At 36.4% G+C, this 13,325-nt stretch overlaps 3 protein-coding genes and 1 non-coding gene across 7 annotated transcripts; 3 read left to right on the top strand and 1 right to left on the bottom strand.

The window, feature by feature from the left end:
* The first annotated feature begins 298 nt into the window (after positions 1 to 298).
* HSF3 (heat shock factor 3) lies at positions 299 to 4,203 on the top strand. Of its 2 annotated transcripts, none has more exons than XM_048124661.2 (3): positions 299 to 661; positions 1,488 to 2,825; positions 3,933 to 4,203. In XM_048124661.2, exons 1-2 carry the CDS (start codon positions 434 to 436, stop codon positions 2,787 to 2,789), a joined length of 1,530 nt encoding a protein of 509 aa, XP_047980618.1. In that variant the 5' UTR covers positions 299 to 433; the 3' UTR covers positions 2,790 to 2,825; positions 3,933 to 4,203. The 2 variants fall into 2 exon arrangements, with proteins under 2 accessions (XP_047980618.1, XP_047980617.1); XM_048124660.2 differs by lacking the exon at positions 3,933 to 4,203 and adding an exon at positions 3,626 to 3,835 and having other exon boundaries at positions 300 to 661.
* Positions 4,204 to 4,892: 689 nt separating this feature from the next.
* Positions 4,893 to 7,988, top strand: BPA1 (binding partner of acd11 1). Its single transcript, XM_048127538.2, has 5 exons — positions 4,893 to 5,144; positions 6,264 to 6,367; positions 6,451 to 6,526; positions 7,071 to 7,154; positions 7,232 to 7,988. The coding sequence occupies exons 1-5, from the start codon at positions 5,139 to 5,141 to the stop codon at positions 7,823 to 7,825; spliced, it is 864 nt and encodes a 287-aa protein (XP_047983495.1). The 5' UTR covers positions 4,893 to 5,138; the 3' UTR covers positions 7,826 to 7,988.
* Positions 7,989 to 8,534: 546 nt separating this feature from the next.
* Positions 8,535 to 8,621, top strand: TRNAY-GUA (transfer RNA tyrosine (anticodon GUA)). Its single transcript is given in 2 exon segments — positions 8,535 to 8,571; positions 8,586 to 8,621. It is a non-coding gene; the product is annotated as a tRNA-Tyr (tRNA).
* A 304-nt stretch (positions 8,622 to 8,925) lies between these two features.
* On the bottom strand, positions 8,926 to 11,788 carry LOC125218805 (Peptidyl-tRNA hydrolase II (PTH2) family protein). 3 transcript variants are annotated; one of them, XM_048120577.2, is made up of 8 exons: positions 11,630 to 11,787; positions 11,247 to 11,473; positions 11,119 to 11,177; positions 10,282 to 10,341; positions 10,131 to 10,200; positions 9,518 to 9,587; positions 9,281 to 9,307; positions 8,926 to 9,203 (listed from the first exon to the last, which is right to left on the bottom strand). In XM_048120577.2, the coding sequence occupies exons 1-8, from the start codon at positions 11,643 to 11,645 to the stop codon at positions 9,154 to 9,156; spliced, it is 579 nt and encodes a 192-aa protein (XP_047976534.1). In that variant the 5' UTR covers positions 11,646 to 11,787; the 3' UTR covers positions 8,926 to 9,153. The 3 variants fall into 3 exon arrangements, with proteins under 3 accessions (XP_047976534.1, XP_047976536.1, XP_088925060.1); XM_048120579.2 differs by having other exon boundaries at positions 11,247 to 11,468; positions 11,630 to 11,784; XM_089068934.1 differs by lacking the exons at positions 8,926 to 9,203; positions 9,281 to 9,307 and adding an exon at positions 9,335 to 9,417 and having other exon boundaries at positions 11,630 to 11,788.
* Positions 11,789 to 13,325: the final 1,537 nt, after the last annotated feature.

Below are 13,325 nucleotides of genomic sequence, written 5' to 3'. Positions count from 1 at the left end.
GTATGTTTAATAAAATCATAGTAACAAATAAAGTTAATATATTACTATTATATCAAAATTATATAATTTTATTTCATTTATAATTCATAAAATATAGTAGTAGTAGTAATTAGTCCATATTTTATTTTTTGTATATATTTTATCAGATCAATAATCTATCGACAATTTCTTTGATAAAAGGGAACCGTGTTATGGGTTTCCATTTTTCTCGATCCCGTTACTATCAGTAAAAAATCAAGCCCATCACTCCACCCCTTACCCCTTACCCCTTACCCCACCCCGCAACCACCCCCACCTCTCTCTCTCACACACACACACACATTCTCGAGTCTCGACCCATCTCTAGCGCTTTCCTCTCTCTTCTCTCCCGCCCCATCCCTCCCCCTTCTTTCTCTCGCTCTCGAAATCTTCCGCACTTTGTGATTCAGTAGATATGGAGGCTGGAGGAGGAGGAATCTCAACGGCGGCGACGTCGCCGCCACCGTTTCTGAGTAAGACTTACGACATGGTGGATGATCCGGCGACGGATGCGGTGGTATCGTGGAGCAAGAACAGCAACAGCTTTGTTGTCTGGAACGTGCCGGAGTTCGCTAGAGACCTTTTGCCTAAGTATTTCAAGCATAATAATTTCTCCAGCTTCGTTCGCCAGCTGAATACTTATGTTAGTTATTTCTCTACTGTTTTTTCTTGCTTCAAGTATTTTTAATTGAAGTTAGATGCTCACAAAATGCATAAAACTCTTAAATTTGATCGAGATTTTTGAGATTGATAGTGATTTTTGGTGTTCGAACTCAGTATAAAGACATTAGAGTGTGAGCTCTGCTTTCTGCTTTGTGACCTAACAGTTCTGCTCTTTGGTGGTTGAATGTAGAAGTAGTAGTAATTGTTACCTTCATTGAAGTTGCTTGATTGTGAGGTACAAATGATTAGGTTTACTTTTACAGAATATATTTGGATAAGCATCTTCTAGAACTGCTATGAATAAAAACTGTGGTATATAAAAAGATGATTGAAGATTTTGGAATTTGGTAATGATTTTTTGTGAAAATACCATATCAGATTGTTAGCTCTGCTTTTGGCTTTGTGTACAAACAGATCCCCCTTGGTTTAGTATAGAAGCAATAGATTACTTGTTGATTGAGGTTGCATCTTGTATAAACAAAGGAGTTTAGTTACTTCTTTAGATTCCGGTTTGCAAAATTATATCGAACTGCTTTGGTTTAGTGTAGAAGCGGTAAATTCATGTTTATCGAGTGTATGAGCCAACGAATGATTTTAGTTGCTACTTTAGATTCCTGTTTGCAAAATAATTTGAACTGCTGTGAAAGCATTTGATGAGGCTGCTTTTTTGGTACTCCAATTTAGTTTATAAAAAGCTTTAGGGATCGAGTGCTTAAGGATGTTGCGCACCTATCATCTTGTGTTTTTTTGTGTATGTCGAGCCTCAGTAATTCTTTTATAGTTTGCCCCCTTCTGGTGTCAATCAGGGATTCAGGAAAGTTGATCCCGACCGTTGGGAGTTTGCTAATGAGGGGTTTCTTAAAGGTCGCAAGCATTTACTGAAGACCATAAACAGGCGTAAATCATCCCACGCACAAGGCCAACAGCAAAACGTTCAAGTTCAGAATCCCCCTGTCCCGTCTTGCATTGAGGTTGGCAAATTTGGGATGGAGGAAGAGGTTGAAAGGTTGAAGAGAGATAAGAATCTTCTCATGCAAGAACTTGTTAGGTTGAGGCAGCAGCAACAAACAACCGACAGTCAATTGCAGACTGTTGGTCAGCGTGTTCATGTAATGGAGCAACGACAAACACAAATGATGTCCTTCCTCGCCAAAGCTATGCAAAGCCCTGGCTTTGTATCACAGATGGTACATCAGCAGAATGATAGTGGTAGACATATTTCTGGTGCTAACAAGAAAAGGAGGCTACCGAGTCAGGATGAAGAAAGTTTAGCTCACAATTTGAGTATTACATCGCCCGATGGACAGATTGTCAAATACCAGCCTTTGATGAATGAAGCTGCAAAGGCAATGCTGAGACAAATCATGAAAATGGATACGTCAAATAGGTCCGAGTCTAAACTGAGCAATCCTAATGGTTTCTTGATTGACAGTGCACATTCTCCCTCGGATTTATTAGATAGTAGTAGTTCAACCAGTAGAATATCAGGAGTGACTCTTTCAGAGGTTTTACCCAATACGTCCGCACTGTCTGAGGTCCAATCTTCCTCTTGTCTGACGCATGCTAGTGCTCACAATACCCTCTTTCCGGAGGCAAGCACAGGGGTACCTGATTTCATTCTCGCACAAGGAATCAGTCCAGGAAATAGCATCGACCTTCCTAATGAGCCATTTAAGGGGTCCGAGCCTACAAATTTCAGTTCTGTGGATGTACTTCCTGGGTTTGTCGATGCCCCTATACCTCCACCGTCAGATGAACCTTTGGAAGACTACGATGTTGACATTTTGCTCGATGACATTCATAAGCTGGCAGGTATGGGTGATGATATTCATAAGCTGCCTGGTATAAGTGATGATATCCATAAGCTGCCGGGTGCAAGTGACGATATTCCCAAGCTTCCGAGCATAAATGATGTATTCTGGGAACAGTTTCTTCCTGAGAGCCCCTCCCTTATTGAGAAAACAGATGAGATAAATGCTGTCGATATGGGACATGAAATGAGCACGGATCAGTTCACCGAACTAGAAAGTGAATGGGACAGGCTGAAGAGTTTGAATAATCTTACCGAACAGATGGGGCTTCTCACATCATCTGCGAAGATCGGTTAACGAAGCATCTGTCCACAGAAACCACCCTTTTCAGAGGTATATTTATCTTCAGCTTACTAGAGATGAATCATAGCCCATTTTACCACATTCCTCAATGTCTATGTACCATATATGCTTACCTACATGACATCAAAGTTTTGACAAATGAGTCCATTGATTGTCCGACACGTGGCAGTTGGATCCATCATTTTTTATGGAATATGGATACACTGACGGTTATGGTGGATCCGTTGTCACTTCTTGGACAATCGTAGGTAAATGGTTGACTCCCACTTATACGTGATTCCACACTTTCATGTGGACTTGACATGGGATTCATATCGATCCAACCCCCGTCCACGGATGACAAATCCATTTGCGTCCCTTGGGCCCACATCCTCAGTGGCACCCCTCTGGTCACACCTTCGGGTAGCCCTTTTCTGTAGGTCGTCTGGTTGGACCAAATTGATAAGCATATGAGCCCTAACTTAACCCAAAACCATGATAAAAGGTATAGGTCGACTCCTACTTATGCTACAATACACATTTTCATGTGGGACTGGTGTGGGATTCTTATCAGTCCATCCCTCTTTCGAACCAGACGGCAATCCATTTGCTGCCCGTTTGGCCTACATCTTCTTTGGTCACATCTTCGGGTAGCCCTGTAGGTTGTCCGGATCCGACTGGTCGGACCAAATTGATAAGCTATGTGTCCTAACTAACCCAAAACCATGATAAACGATAACAGAGTCGACTCCCACTTATATGCTATTCCACATTTTCACATGAAACCGTTTGAGATTTGTAGAATTTTGTAAAATAGGATGTGGAAAATTGAAGATTTTGCCTTTGTTCAGGTGGGTGTAGCATCAGGCTTGGATACAAAGATACTCTACTAAATAGTGTGGACGATTTGTTGCAGTCAGAAGAAGCCTTTTTCTACTGCATCCGTCTGATATACTGTTTTTTTATATATAGACAGAATATGTTTTGACGCAAAATGTGTGAATCATTTTGAGTCTCGAAACAATGTTTCTAAGCTTCGTTATACATTTTCTTCATGTTCATAGTGTGTGTATCTGCAAAATTTGGATCAATTTTCTTTTAAGATCTGTATGCAACTGCATTCACTTTTGCGACTGTCTTTGTGCTATGGTTTTCCAGCCTCTCTGCTTTGACGCATCTCCGACAAGGCGCTTGAGTGCCTCCTCGCTCCTTCACGGCTCCTCTGATGCTGTCTTATTGCGCCTCCTGCCGGCGTCTGCGCACTCCTTTGCGGCTCCTACGATGGATCAGATAGCACATTGGTTCGTGCTCAATTTAGTTTGATTCTAAAACATTGGATACGATTTTGCATGTACGTTTAAGTGACTTTGAGAAATCTTGCAATTATCCCAAAATGAAACAATCTTGAATATGAAAATTCAGATGAAAATCAGCTCGAAAAGTCATAGTTTAACATTGTTAGCAATTATCACACAATAAAATATGCAGGTTGCTAATATGTAAAGTAGTACTATATTATTGTTGATATAATATAGTACTCCTACTACTTATGCATTGCCAAACTGGTGAAAATGATTAAAATTGAGATATAAGCTCAAAATTTTGATTTACATATCAAATACAACTTGATCAAAATTAAAGCTTAATAAGAGAATATGAATAATGTTAAACTTCATAATTATAAGGGCCATTTTTAATGTGCGGGAAATTTGGTCATTTTTTTTTATCAATCGGCCCAAAATAAAATTGCCTATTATTCCGATTGGGAAAAGATAAACGTACATAATTGTACATGTACATAATATTTTAAAAAAATTTAGATTTAAGTGAATTTAATTAAAAATTAATTTTGTTATTTATTGTAATATATGTAGCAATAACAAAGAAGTGATATAGAAATTTTATATTGAATCGTAGCATGATTTCGACTATGATTTGAATTAATATACAATATTTAGTAGAAAATATATATTTTATTAAATATACAAATATTTAAGTATAAATTTTAAATCTTTCTTGAAGTGTTGCAAAATGATTAGTATGAAATTTATTTTAAATCAATTAATGTTTATAAAATGATTTTCAATGTAAAATGTTTAAAAAAGTTCGGTTATGTACGTACGTATACGTACGTTTATCACTGCTTTGATCCACCTAAAATTGCCATGCAAAATTAACTTTTTAAGATAGTCGCATCGGTCATTGAAGTGTAGAGAAAAATGGAACCTTAATTTCCTAAACCAACAAAATTCATAACTCAAATCTCCAACTTCTCTCGCAAACTCTTCGCACGGAATTTTACAGTTTATTCACAGATTCAAATCCCTCTCGCATCTCTCCTCTGATCACACGCACGCGCATGCAATGACGGTGAGCATTTATCTGATTGATTCACTTTTTTTTCATTTTCGGCACGAATTTATCGAATAGCGTTGGAATTTTCAATTTTCTTCCCGTTTTTTTCGTGGTACTTATGTTGATTGTTGAGCAAGATTTAATGGAAATTTAGGCTCCCGTGAATATTTGGTTTCGATTTCAGATTTGGTACTGTGCTGCTTAAGTGGATCGAGATGAGATTATAGCTATTTTTTCCTGATTGGTTTTCAATTTGTTGAGCATTTTTGGATGTTTTCACGTGAGAATATCACTATTAAACTGGAATTGAGGTTATTCATAAATCATCGATGCGATTGTGTGTGTGTTCATAGATATAACAGTAACTGTTTTATCGCCATGAGATTGATAGATGAGCTGGTGATTATATTTGGAACATAGCTACTAAGCTGAATTTGTTATATCGGTGGCTCAATTCATTAGTTTTGTTCATCAACTATTGACAATAATGGAGACTAACTTGATGGTTCGAGCTAAGATTAAGAATGCTTTATTAATTTTTGTATGGGAAGGTTGTTTCCTTGGTGTATATTGGTGCCTATTCTCTCTCTCTCTCTCTCTCACACACACACACACACAACAAAATCTGCAAAAATATTAAATGTGCACCATACAACCTTTAGGGGGTATTACTTTGATGTATTATTGTTAGAAAGAAGAGAATCAATGGTTAAATGTTAACAGTCCCACTTGAAATGTTAAATGTTAATGTTGTGCACCGTACATACAGTATTTGAGTTGGATGGGGTTATTTATGAAGGATGGATGTTCATAATGTTGAACTGAAATTGTCAAATTAAAATCCTCACGCTTATACCATTCCCTAGCTCTCTCTTTCCCTCTCTCTGAATCCTATCTATCGTAAAACAAAATCTGCAAAGAGATTAATATGTACTACCTTACAACCTTTTGGGGGTAGGGACTAATATTTTGATGTGTTATTACATTCAGTTATTTGAGTTGGAATGTGATTATTTATCAATGATAGATGTTAGTAACGTTGAACTTGAATTGTATATTTGAAGACCTCTCGCGCCTCTACAATTCCCTAGCTCTCTCTCTCTCTCATTTTGTCAGCTTCTTTGTTCATGGCAGACCAAGACTGTGAAAGTGAGCAATGTCTCACTGAGTGCAACAGAACAAGACATCCAGGAGTTCTTTTCCTTCACTGGGGTAATCCAATACGTTGAAATGAAAAGGTTCCGTGACAGATCCTTAGATGCTCGGACTCTTGCTCCATGTTTGGTTGGAAATTCTCATTTTGCGTTTTCTTGTTTTTCAGTGAAAATGAGAGATCTCAATCTGCATATGTCACTTTCGCCGATGCTCAGAATGCAGAGACTGCTGTTCTTCTTTCGGTACCCTTCACAATGCTCTTATCCTATGTGTTGTTGAGCCTGGACGATAATCTGTGGGAAATAGATTATATGAAACTGTACATGATTTTTTCCCACATCTGCTAGACTTGGGAGTGGGTTTTGTTTGGTTTTAGGAAAATGACATTTATTTGTTAACCGTTTAGTATGTAACTGCTCACAAATCCAAACTATTTGGACTAACTGATGGGACCTAACATTTTGTTTTACCGTAATAATTGACATTTAATTCGAGACTTTGGCTGAGCCAAAAATTGATCATTCTTTCTGATTAAAAATTTTGTTTTCTCCTCACAGTTGAATGTCCTTCCTTTCCTTAATCCCTTAATTGTTTATGTCCACCAGTGATTGTCATAAAGAGACTCCATCATATAGACTTTCTAAATACTGATTACTGAGGTTTGTTTTCAGCCAAATGCAGGTTGATTTCTGAGTATTTGCTATGAATTATAGAAACGTGAAATATAGGAAGAAACTCCTGTTTCGTTGTAGAAGGCAAACTTTTAAGCTTTCTGATCTATTGCAGGGAGCTACAATAGTGGACCAGACAGTCTCCATTTCCCTTGAACCAAACTATACGCTGCCAGCATCGGCAGCAGCAGCAGCTACAGTATTGAAACTTTTGTTTCATCATTTTTTCAAATGCAACCTCTTGTGTGGATTTATTAAACATATATTTTTTTCCAGGCATCACAAGGCGATAATGCAGGTGGTGGTGTTGCAGCTGCTGCGCAGAAGGCAGAGGACGTTGTCAGCGGCATGGTAGCCAAGGGTTTCATATTAGGGAAAGACGCCCTTAACAGGGCAAAGTCTTTCGATGAGAGGCACCAACTCACATCAACTGCTTCAGCCACAGTAGCATCGCTGGATCAGAAGATCGGACTGAGTGAGAAAATCACTGTCGGAGCAACTATAGTCAATGATAAAGTGAAGGAAGTAGACCAGAAGTTCCAGGTTTCCGAGAAGACTAAGACAGCTTTTGCTGCTGCTGGACAGACCGTCAGTACTGCAGGAACGGCCGTCATGAAAAACCGATACATCCTGACTGGCGCTACGTGGGTAACCGGTGCTTTCAGCCGGGTTCAGAAGGCGGCCGAGGATGTTGGACAGAAAACGATGGAGAAAGTCGCGGAGGAAGAGCAGGGGAGAAATGAAGCTCAAGGTTACACTAAGCTCGACACAACTGATTCGCCCAATGCTGCTCCGACTACAACAAATCCGACTCCGACTCCGACTCCAAGCGACCAAAAACCCGACTCTCCAAAGGGATTGATTCTCTGAACTATATGAGGTGAGAATAATTTGTGTATATATCATACTACATGCTTTCTGATGCTTGAATCGTTTAGCTAGAAACTACCTCTCCTTTTGAACATTTTGTGACTGCCTTTTTGAATAAGAAATTACTTCTTAGATATTGAGTCATTGACAAGCACTTACCATCTTTGATTTTACTAGTAGTATATTTATATGATTCGATAGCATTACAGCTTCATATATACTCCCTCTGTCCCGCTCTTAAAGTGCAGCATTTCCTTTTCAGAACGGGATTATGCATATGTTGTTTTGTGAGTTAGAAAGAGAATAATGTAGAGAGATGTTTTGGAAATTGGGATGTCTCAAAAAGGAAAACGAGTCACTTTAAGTAGGACGGAGAAAGTATTTGTTTCAAATTAAGTTATGCGTGTTTCTACTCAAATTTGAAAAATCAGGCAAAGGTTAACATTTGTTTTTTTTTGTAATCCTAAGATTGGTAGTCTATTATTGTAATGTACCTAATCAACTTCATAGACAAATAAGCCAAAGTAAATTAATTTGCACATATTTTTGGTAAAACAAATGGAGATGGTTTAGCTCTTGTGTTTTCCACATTCTAATTTAGAAAATACAGAAAATATAAAGATTCATTTGGGAATTATGTGCATCTCTTATCATTTTTTTATTTGTAGTATTAAGTTATGTTTTATAAAACACAACGTTATAGCATGATCCGATCTTAGCTCAGTTGGTAGAGCGGAGGACTGTAGTTGGTTTGCAGATAATCCTTAGGTCGCTGGTTCGAATCCGGCAGGTCGGATTTTTTGCTTTATTTTTTGAGGTTTGTATTTCCCAGTAGTCAATTACTTGGAATTTCAAATACTCCTATAATTTAAATAATAGGAGTAGTACTCTAGTGTGTTTTGTCTACTTTAAAAAATGGTGTATATGCTTAAAATTAAAACCACTTAAATTAAGCAAGGTGGGGTAGGCTGGATATTTAGGAATTAGGATGACTAAATCATTGATCTTACTGGATTCAATTTGAATTCAAATTTACATGACACGCGATAAATAATACTAATAAAAATATAAAATCCATGAACAAGCACATAGGGGAGATGTATGATCAAAGTGATGCAAAGGGTGCTGATCATAAGATCATTCAGTGATTCAGAAAACTACAAAACGTTTGATGTTAATATGGTAGCAACATGGGAGATCTCATTCTATAGTTCAATTGCTGAAAATTTTGAAGAAACGATCAATATAATCCTGGCAAAATCGCATCTGCAGATCAAATTTGTTGTCGTCATTGTCGTTTTTTTTCACATTTTCCTGTTTCAAGCTGACTATAAAAGTTTCAATCCACCAGTCACATCATCAACTAGCTCCGCTGGTCCTGCACAAAAACTTCGAATTAGAAGTCGATTCTGCTTATTCGTCTATTATTATGCGTGTGTACGAGAGAGAGCTAACCTAGGACTGCCATGACAGTTCTTGAATCTGAAAAAACAGGAAATAGATGAGTGTTGTTAGACAATGAAGTTAATCTGGATTCTGGAACAGGGTGATCATCTTATCGCGAAAAGGGATGAGTGTAAAGCATATTCTCTCTTCATCTCAAAACAAATTGAACATAAAATCAATATAATCATTTCAACATTCCCAACACAAGAACTACATCAGGAAACAAAGTTTTTTGTCACTACTCACTTGGAGCAATCTGTGTTCTTCCAGCATCAATTGTAACATGTGTTGGTAAGTTCAGCGATTTTGCCCTTTCCTGCATGAGTAACACAACGGGGTTAGACATTAAATATAGCTGCTTACTGGTATTAGAACTTCAACTTCTTTGTGAGATGTAATTGAGAATATATCCAGTAGCAGTTAAGTATTTACGCAAAAGATCAAAGTAATTTGAATCATTTTATCCATCTCGAATTATATCTCTTTCTAGTCCAACATGCGATTCTATGATTAACTACACTGTCCCTTATTCCTATGAGAAAATGCATGAGCAGATGGGACATATTGATTCATGAAATGTAGATGTGATCGTTTTTATTTGACTTTCTTATTCTTTTCTGGAACAAGTAAATAATCATATACAAAGTATATTTATGTTGGTACTTAATATAGGGCACTACAACATGCTTCACAACATTAATAACAATGTATAACTGATAAATGATAATATAACCATTGCCAACAGTCATTCTTGACTCTAACAAAATAATGCAGCATTAATATTTCTATTCTTGGTGATGGTATAGTCATAGAAGCTAAAACAAATGCATTCCATAAAAAGGAAATGCAATGGTTTGACCTGTAGAACAAGCATATCATCCTCGCTTTCAATTTTCACCACCACCTTAACCTGCCCACACATCTCCCATCTGTATCAAGATCAAATTTAAGCAGTAAATAAATGTTTACATAATAACCATGAGAATCATTTTCAATAGGTCAAAATGTACCTGCTTAAAGATTTTGGTGCCCGGTTCAGGATTTTCTTGTACAGCCCCAAAGTCGCATGGCTAAAACCAGAGGAAAGTTACTCTACTTTGGGCCACAGTAATAATCTATGTACGTATATCAAAAGTAATGGTAATTGCACGCCAAAGTTCTTTCAGACATAGACGGACCAGAAAAAAAGAGCCACAAGATTTCAACGGGACTTAAATGAATATCTAGATATACCAACAGATTCCACGATATTAATTTCTAGTAATATATTTCCCATATACTATAATGATGATGCGGCGTGAATGCTTCAATGATCTTTATATGCTTGTCTTCATAACCCGATTCAAGTTGCCAGGTTTCTATATGAACAATAAACCAGGTGATACTTGTAAGATACCAATGTCAATTAGTAAGAATAGAAGCCATTAGTTACTTTTTCAAGAAAAATAATATACACACACACTCGTCCAAAATACATCATACAGTAAGTAGTCCACACTTTCCAGGGAAGCTGGTATATTGAGACGTCCTAGACAATGCAGACATTAACCTTTCGTGCCTCGAAATCAAGGCTTATAACCTCCAATTGACATTAAATACACACTAGAAATCCAGTACTTAAATGTTCAGTTAGTTTACCACCGTGTACAGATTCTTTTATTCCCTTTTACCTGTTCAACTTAAGCAATTGCTTTATATAGGTAGTACCTCTAATACTCAACAAACTTACAACATCATACAAAGACACTATTAGTCAAAGACAAGATAACCACCAAATAATCAATCAATAGAAGAGAAAAGAAAGCAAAAGGCATCATGTTTACAGCAATCATCATGGAAACACTCACCTGCATTGGGCAGCAATCTTCCCTTTCCCCATTTTCAAATCATTCCGCACAACCAAAACCTACACTCAACCATCATGATTCATACCACACAACACCACACACACACACACACAAACTACAAACAATACCATCTTGAAATCGTCGATAATTTCAGCTAGTTTTTCAACCTCCAGCAGCGGTTTGCCTCGATTAACCTTCTTCCTCCCCTCCTCGTTAACCTCAGAACCTTTCGACGAGCGCCGGGAAGAACGCCTCAATCCAATTAGGCATCCTAGAGCGAAGCAACCCGCCCCAATCAAAAATGCGCTGAGCCAAGTCATCTCTATCATATCAAACCCCAGAGCAGCACTCTGCACTGCATTCAATTCACCAATTTGTCAGACAAATTTCTACAACTAACACACTCTGTCACATTGCACAGTGAGAAATTCATACAGAAAGAAAAAAAAAATTATAAACAGAATTGGACTATTCACAATCGACTGGAAAAGGGAGATGGAGAGAGCGAGACCTGTGAGAAGCTGCATCGAAGAGTTCCCTGAGGTCGAGAGGAGGAAGATACGCGGCGTCTCGGATTGAAGAGGGAGGTTTTAGCCTATGAGAGAGAAGAGTCGGAGAAGTATTGGAATTGGAAGTTACACAGATACCAGGCTGGGAATAGGGCTCTGTTTGGCCTTTACTTGCTTTTTTTTTCAAATTTTGTGTAGCAAGAACATGAGCAAATTATCTAAAAAATTCTAATTTTAGTTTATTCGCAATTATAGAATACTTAACAATCTTAAAATTTTAAATTTGAATTCATTCTCAATCATTTGCTCAGCGAAAATTTTAGGTGAAATTGGTTCCGATATGGGAGTAGAAAAATCATGCTAAACGTTTAAATGATGTCATTTACACATAAATTAAATTAAATGGTGTCCGATTAAAAATTATCTTTAATATAATACACGTAAATGAGTCTAGGCCTGTCAATCCAACACCCGATATCCAAACCCGAAAAAAGTCATATAATTGGATACCTGAAACACAATTTTTCGAGTATCTGATCGAGATCGAGTAGTGAAAATTTTGGATTATCGGGTATCGGGTTACCCCCGATATCCGATCAGGTATACCCGAATTATCCGTTTTATTTTTTAAAATTAATAAATTATGTTTTTATTATAATTAAATATAATTTAATTTCTTAATTATATTTTAGTTAATAGTACTTAATAGTTTGCGTATAAGATATGTAATTTAATTTCTTAAGTACATTTTAATTTCATTGATATGTGATCTTTCGAATTTTGAGTCTTTGATGATGTTATTGTTAGATCTTGATTCTTATGAATTGTGATATTGTGGATAAGTGATTAAACTTATGCATTATTGAATTGTGATGTTTATATGGGGATGAATGTTTGAACTTATGAATTGTGATGGTTATTGACTTATTGTGGATGATGGAGTAATAACTTATGAATTTTGTATTTTTCAAAGTTTGTAGTTATTTTCTTTTAAATTCGAACTATTACAAGAATTTTGTATTCCTAAAAGTTTGAAGTTATTTTCTCTTAAATTCAAACAACTACAAGAATTTTATATTTCTAAAAGTTTATAGTTATTTTCTCTTGAATACTACTTCAACTTTGTATCAAATTCGAACTAAATAATATTAAATAAATTCTAAAAGTTTGTAGTTGACTTTTTTTGAAGAAAACACAATTGGAACTGGATACCCAAGTTGGGTATCCGGGTACCTGAAATTAAATTCGGGTCAGGTATCAGATATTGGATTTTGGAAATTTCGAGATCGGTATTCGAAAATTTCGGATCGAATATCTGTGGATACCCAATTTGACAAAATGACCGTGTTTTTTAACCAGATAATTATTGAGAGCAAATTAAACTTCTTGATTTATCTAGGTACTTTTTAAAATTATAGATCAAATTATAATTTGACGAAACTTTATTGTTTCTTCGATAATAACCTACGAAATTTACAGATATTTATATAATAATATTTCATCTGTTCACAATCCAATAGTTTTACATTTTTATTTTGATTCGTTAAAGAAAACTAACTTCCCAATATTTGGTAAGTATTATTTTAGCCAATATTTTTATCTTTCATATTGTATTATTTTTTTGGTAAAACTTATATTACCAACACTAATAAACTAAAATATTTATTTTTAATTAAAACCCACAATGTGCCTATTTAT

Source organism: Salvia hispanica, chromosome 1 (genome assembly GCF_029641045.1).
Source record: "Salvia hispanica isolate PSC_SH4W2 chromosome 1, Shi_PSC_v1, whole genome shotgun sequence".
NCBI classification, from domain to species: domain Eukaryota; kingdom Viridiplantae; phylum Streptophyta; class Magnoliopsida; order Lamiales; family Lamiaceae; genus Salvia; species Salvia hispanica.
The sequence above is the reverse complement of the archived record's forward strand: the minus strand, read 5'-3'. Positions and strand labels throughout refer to the sequence as shown.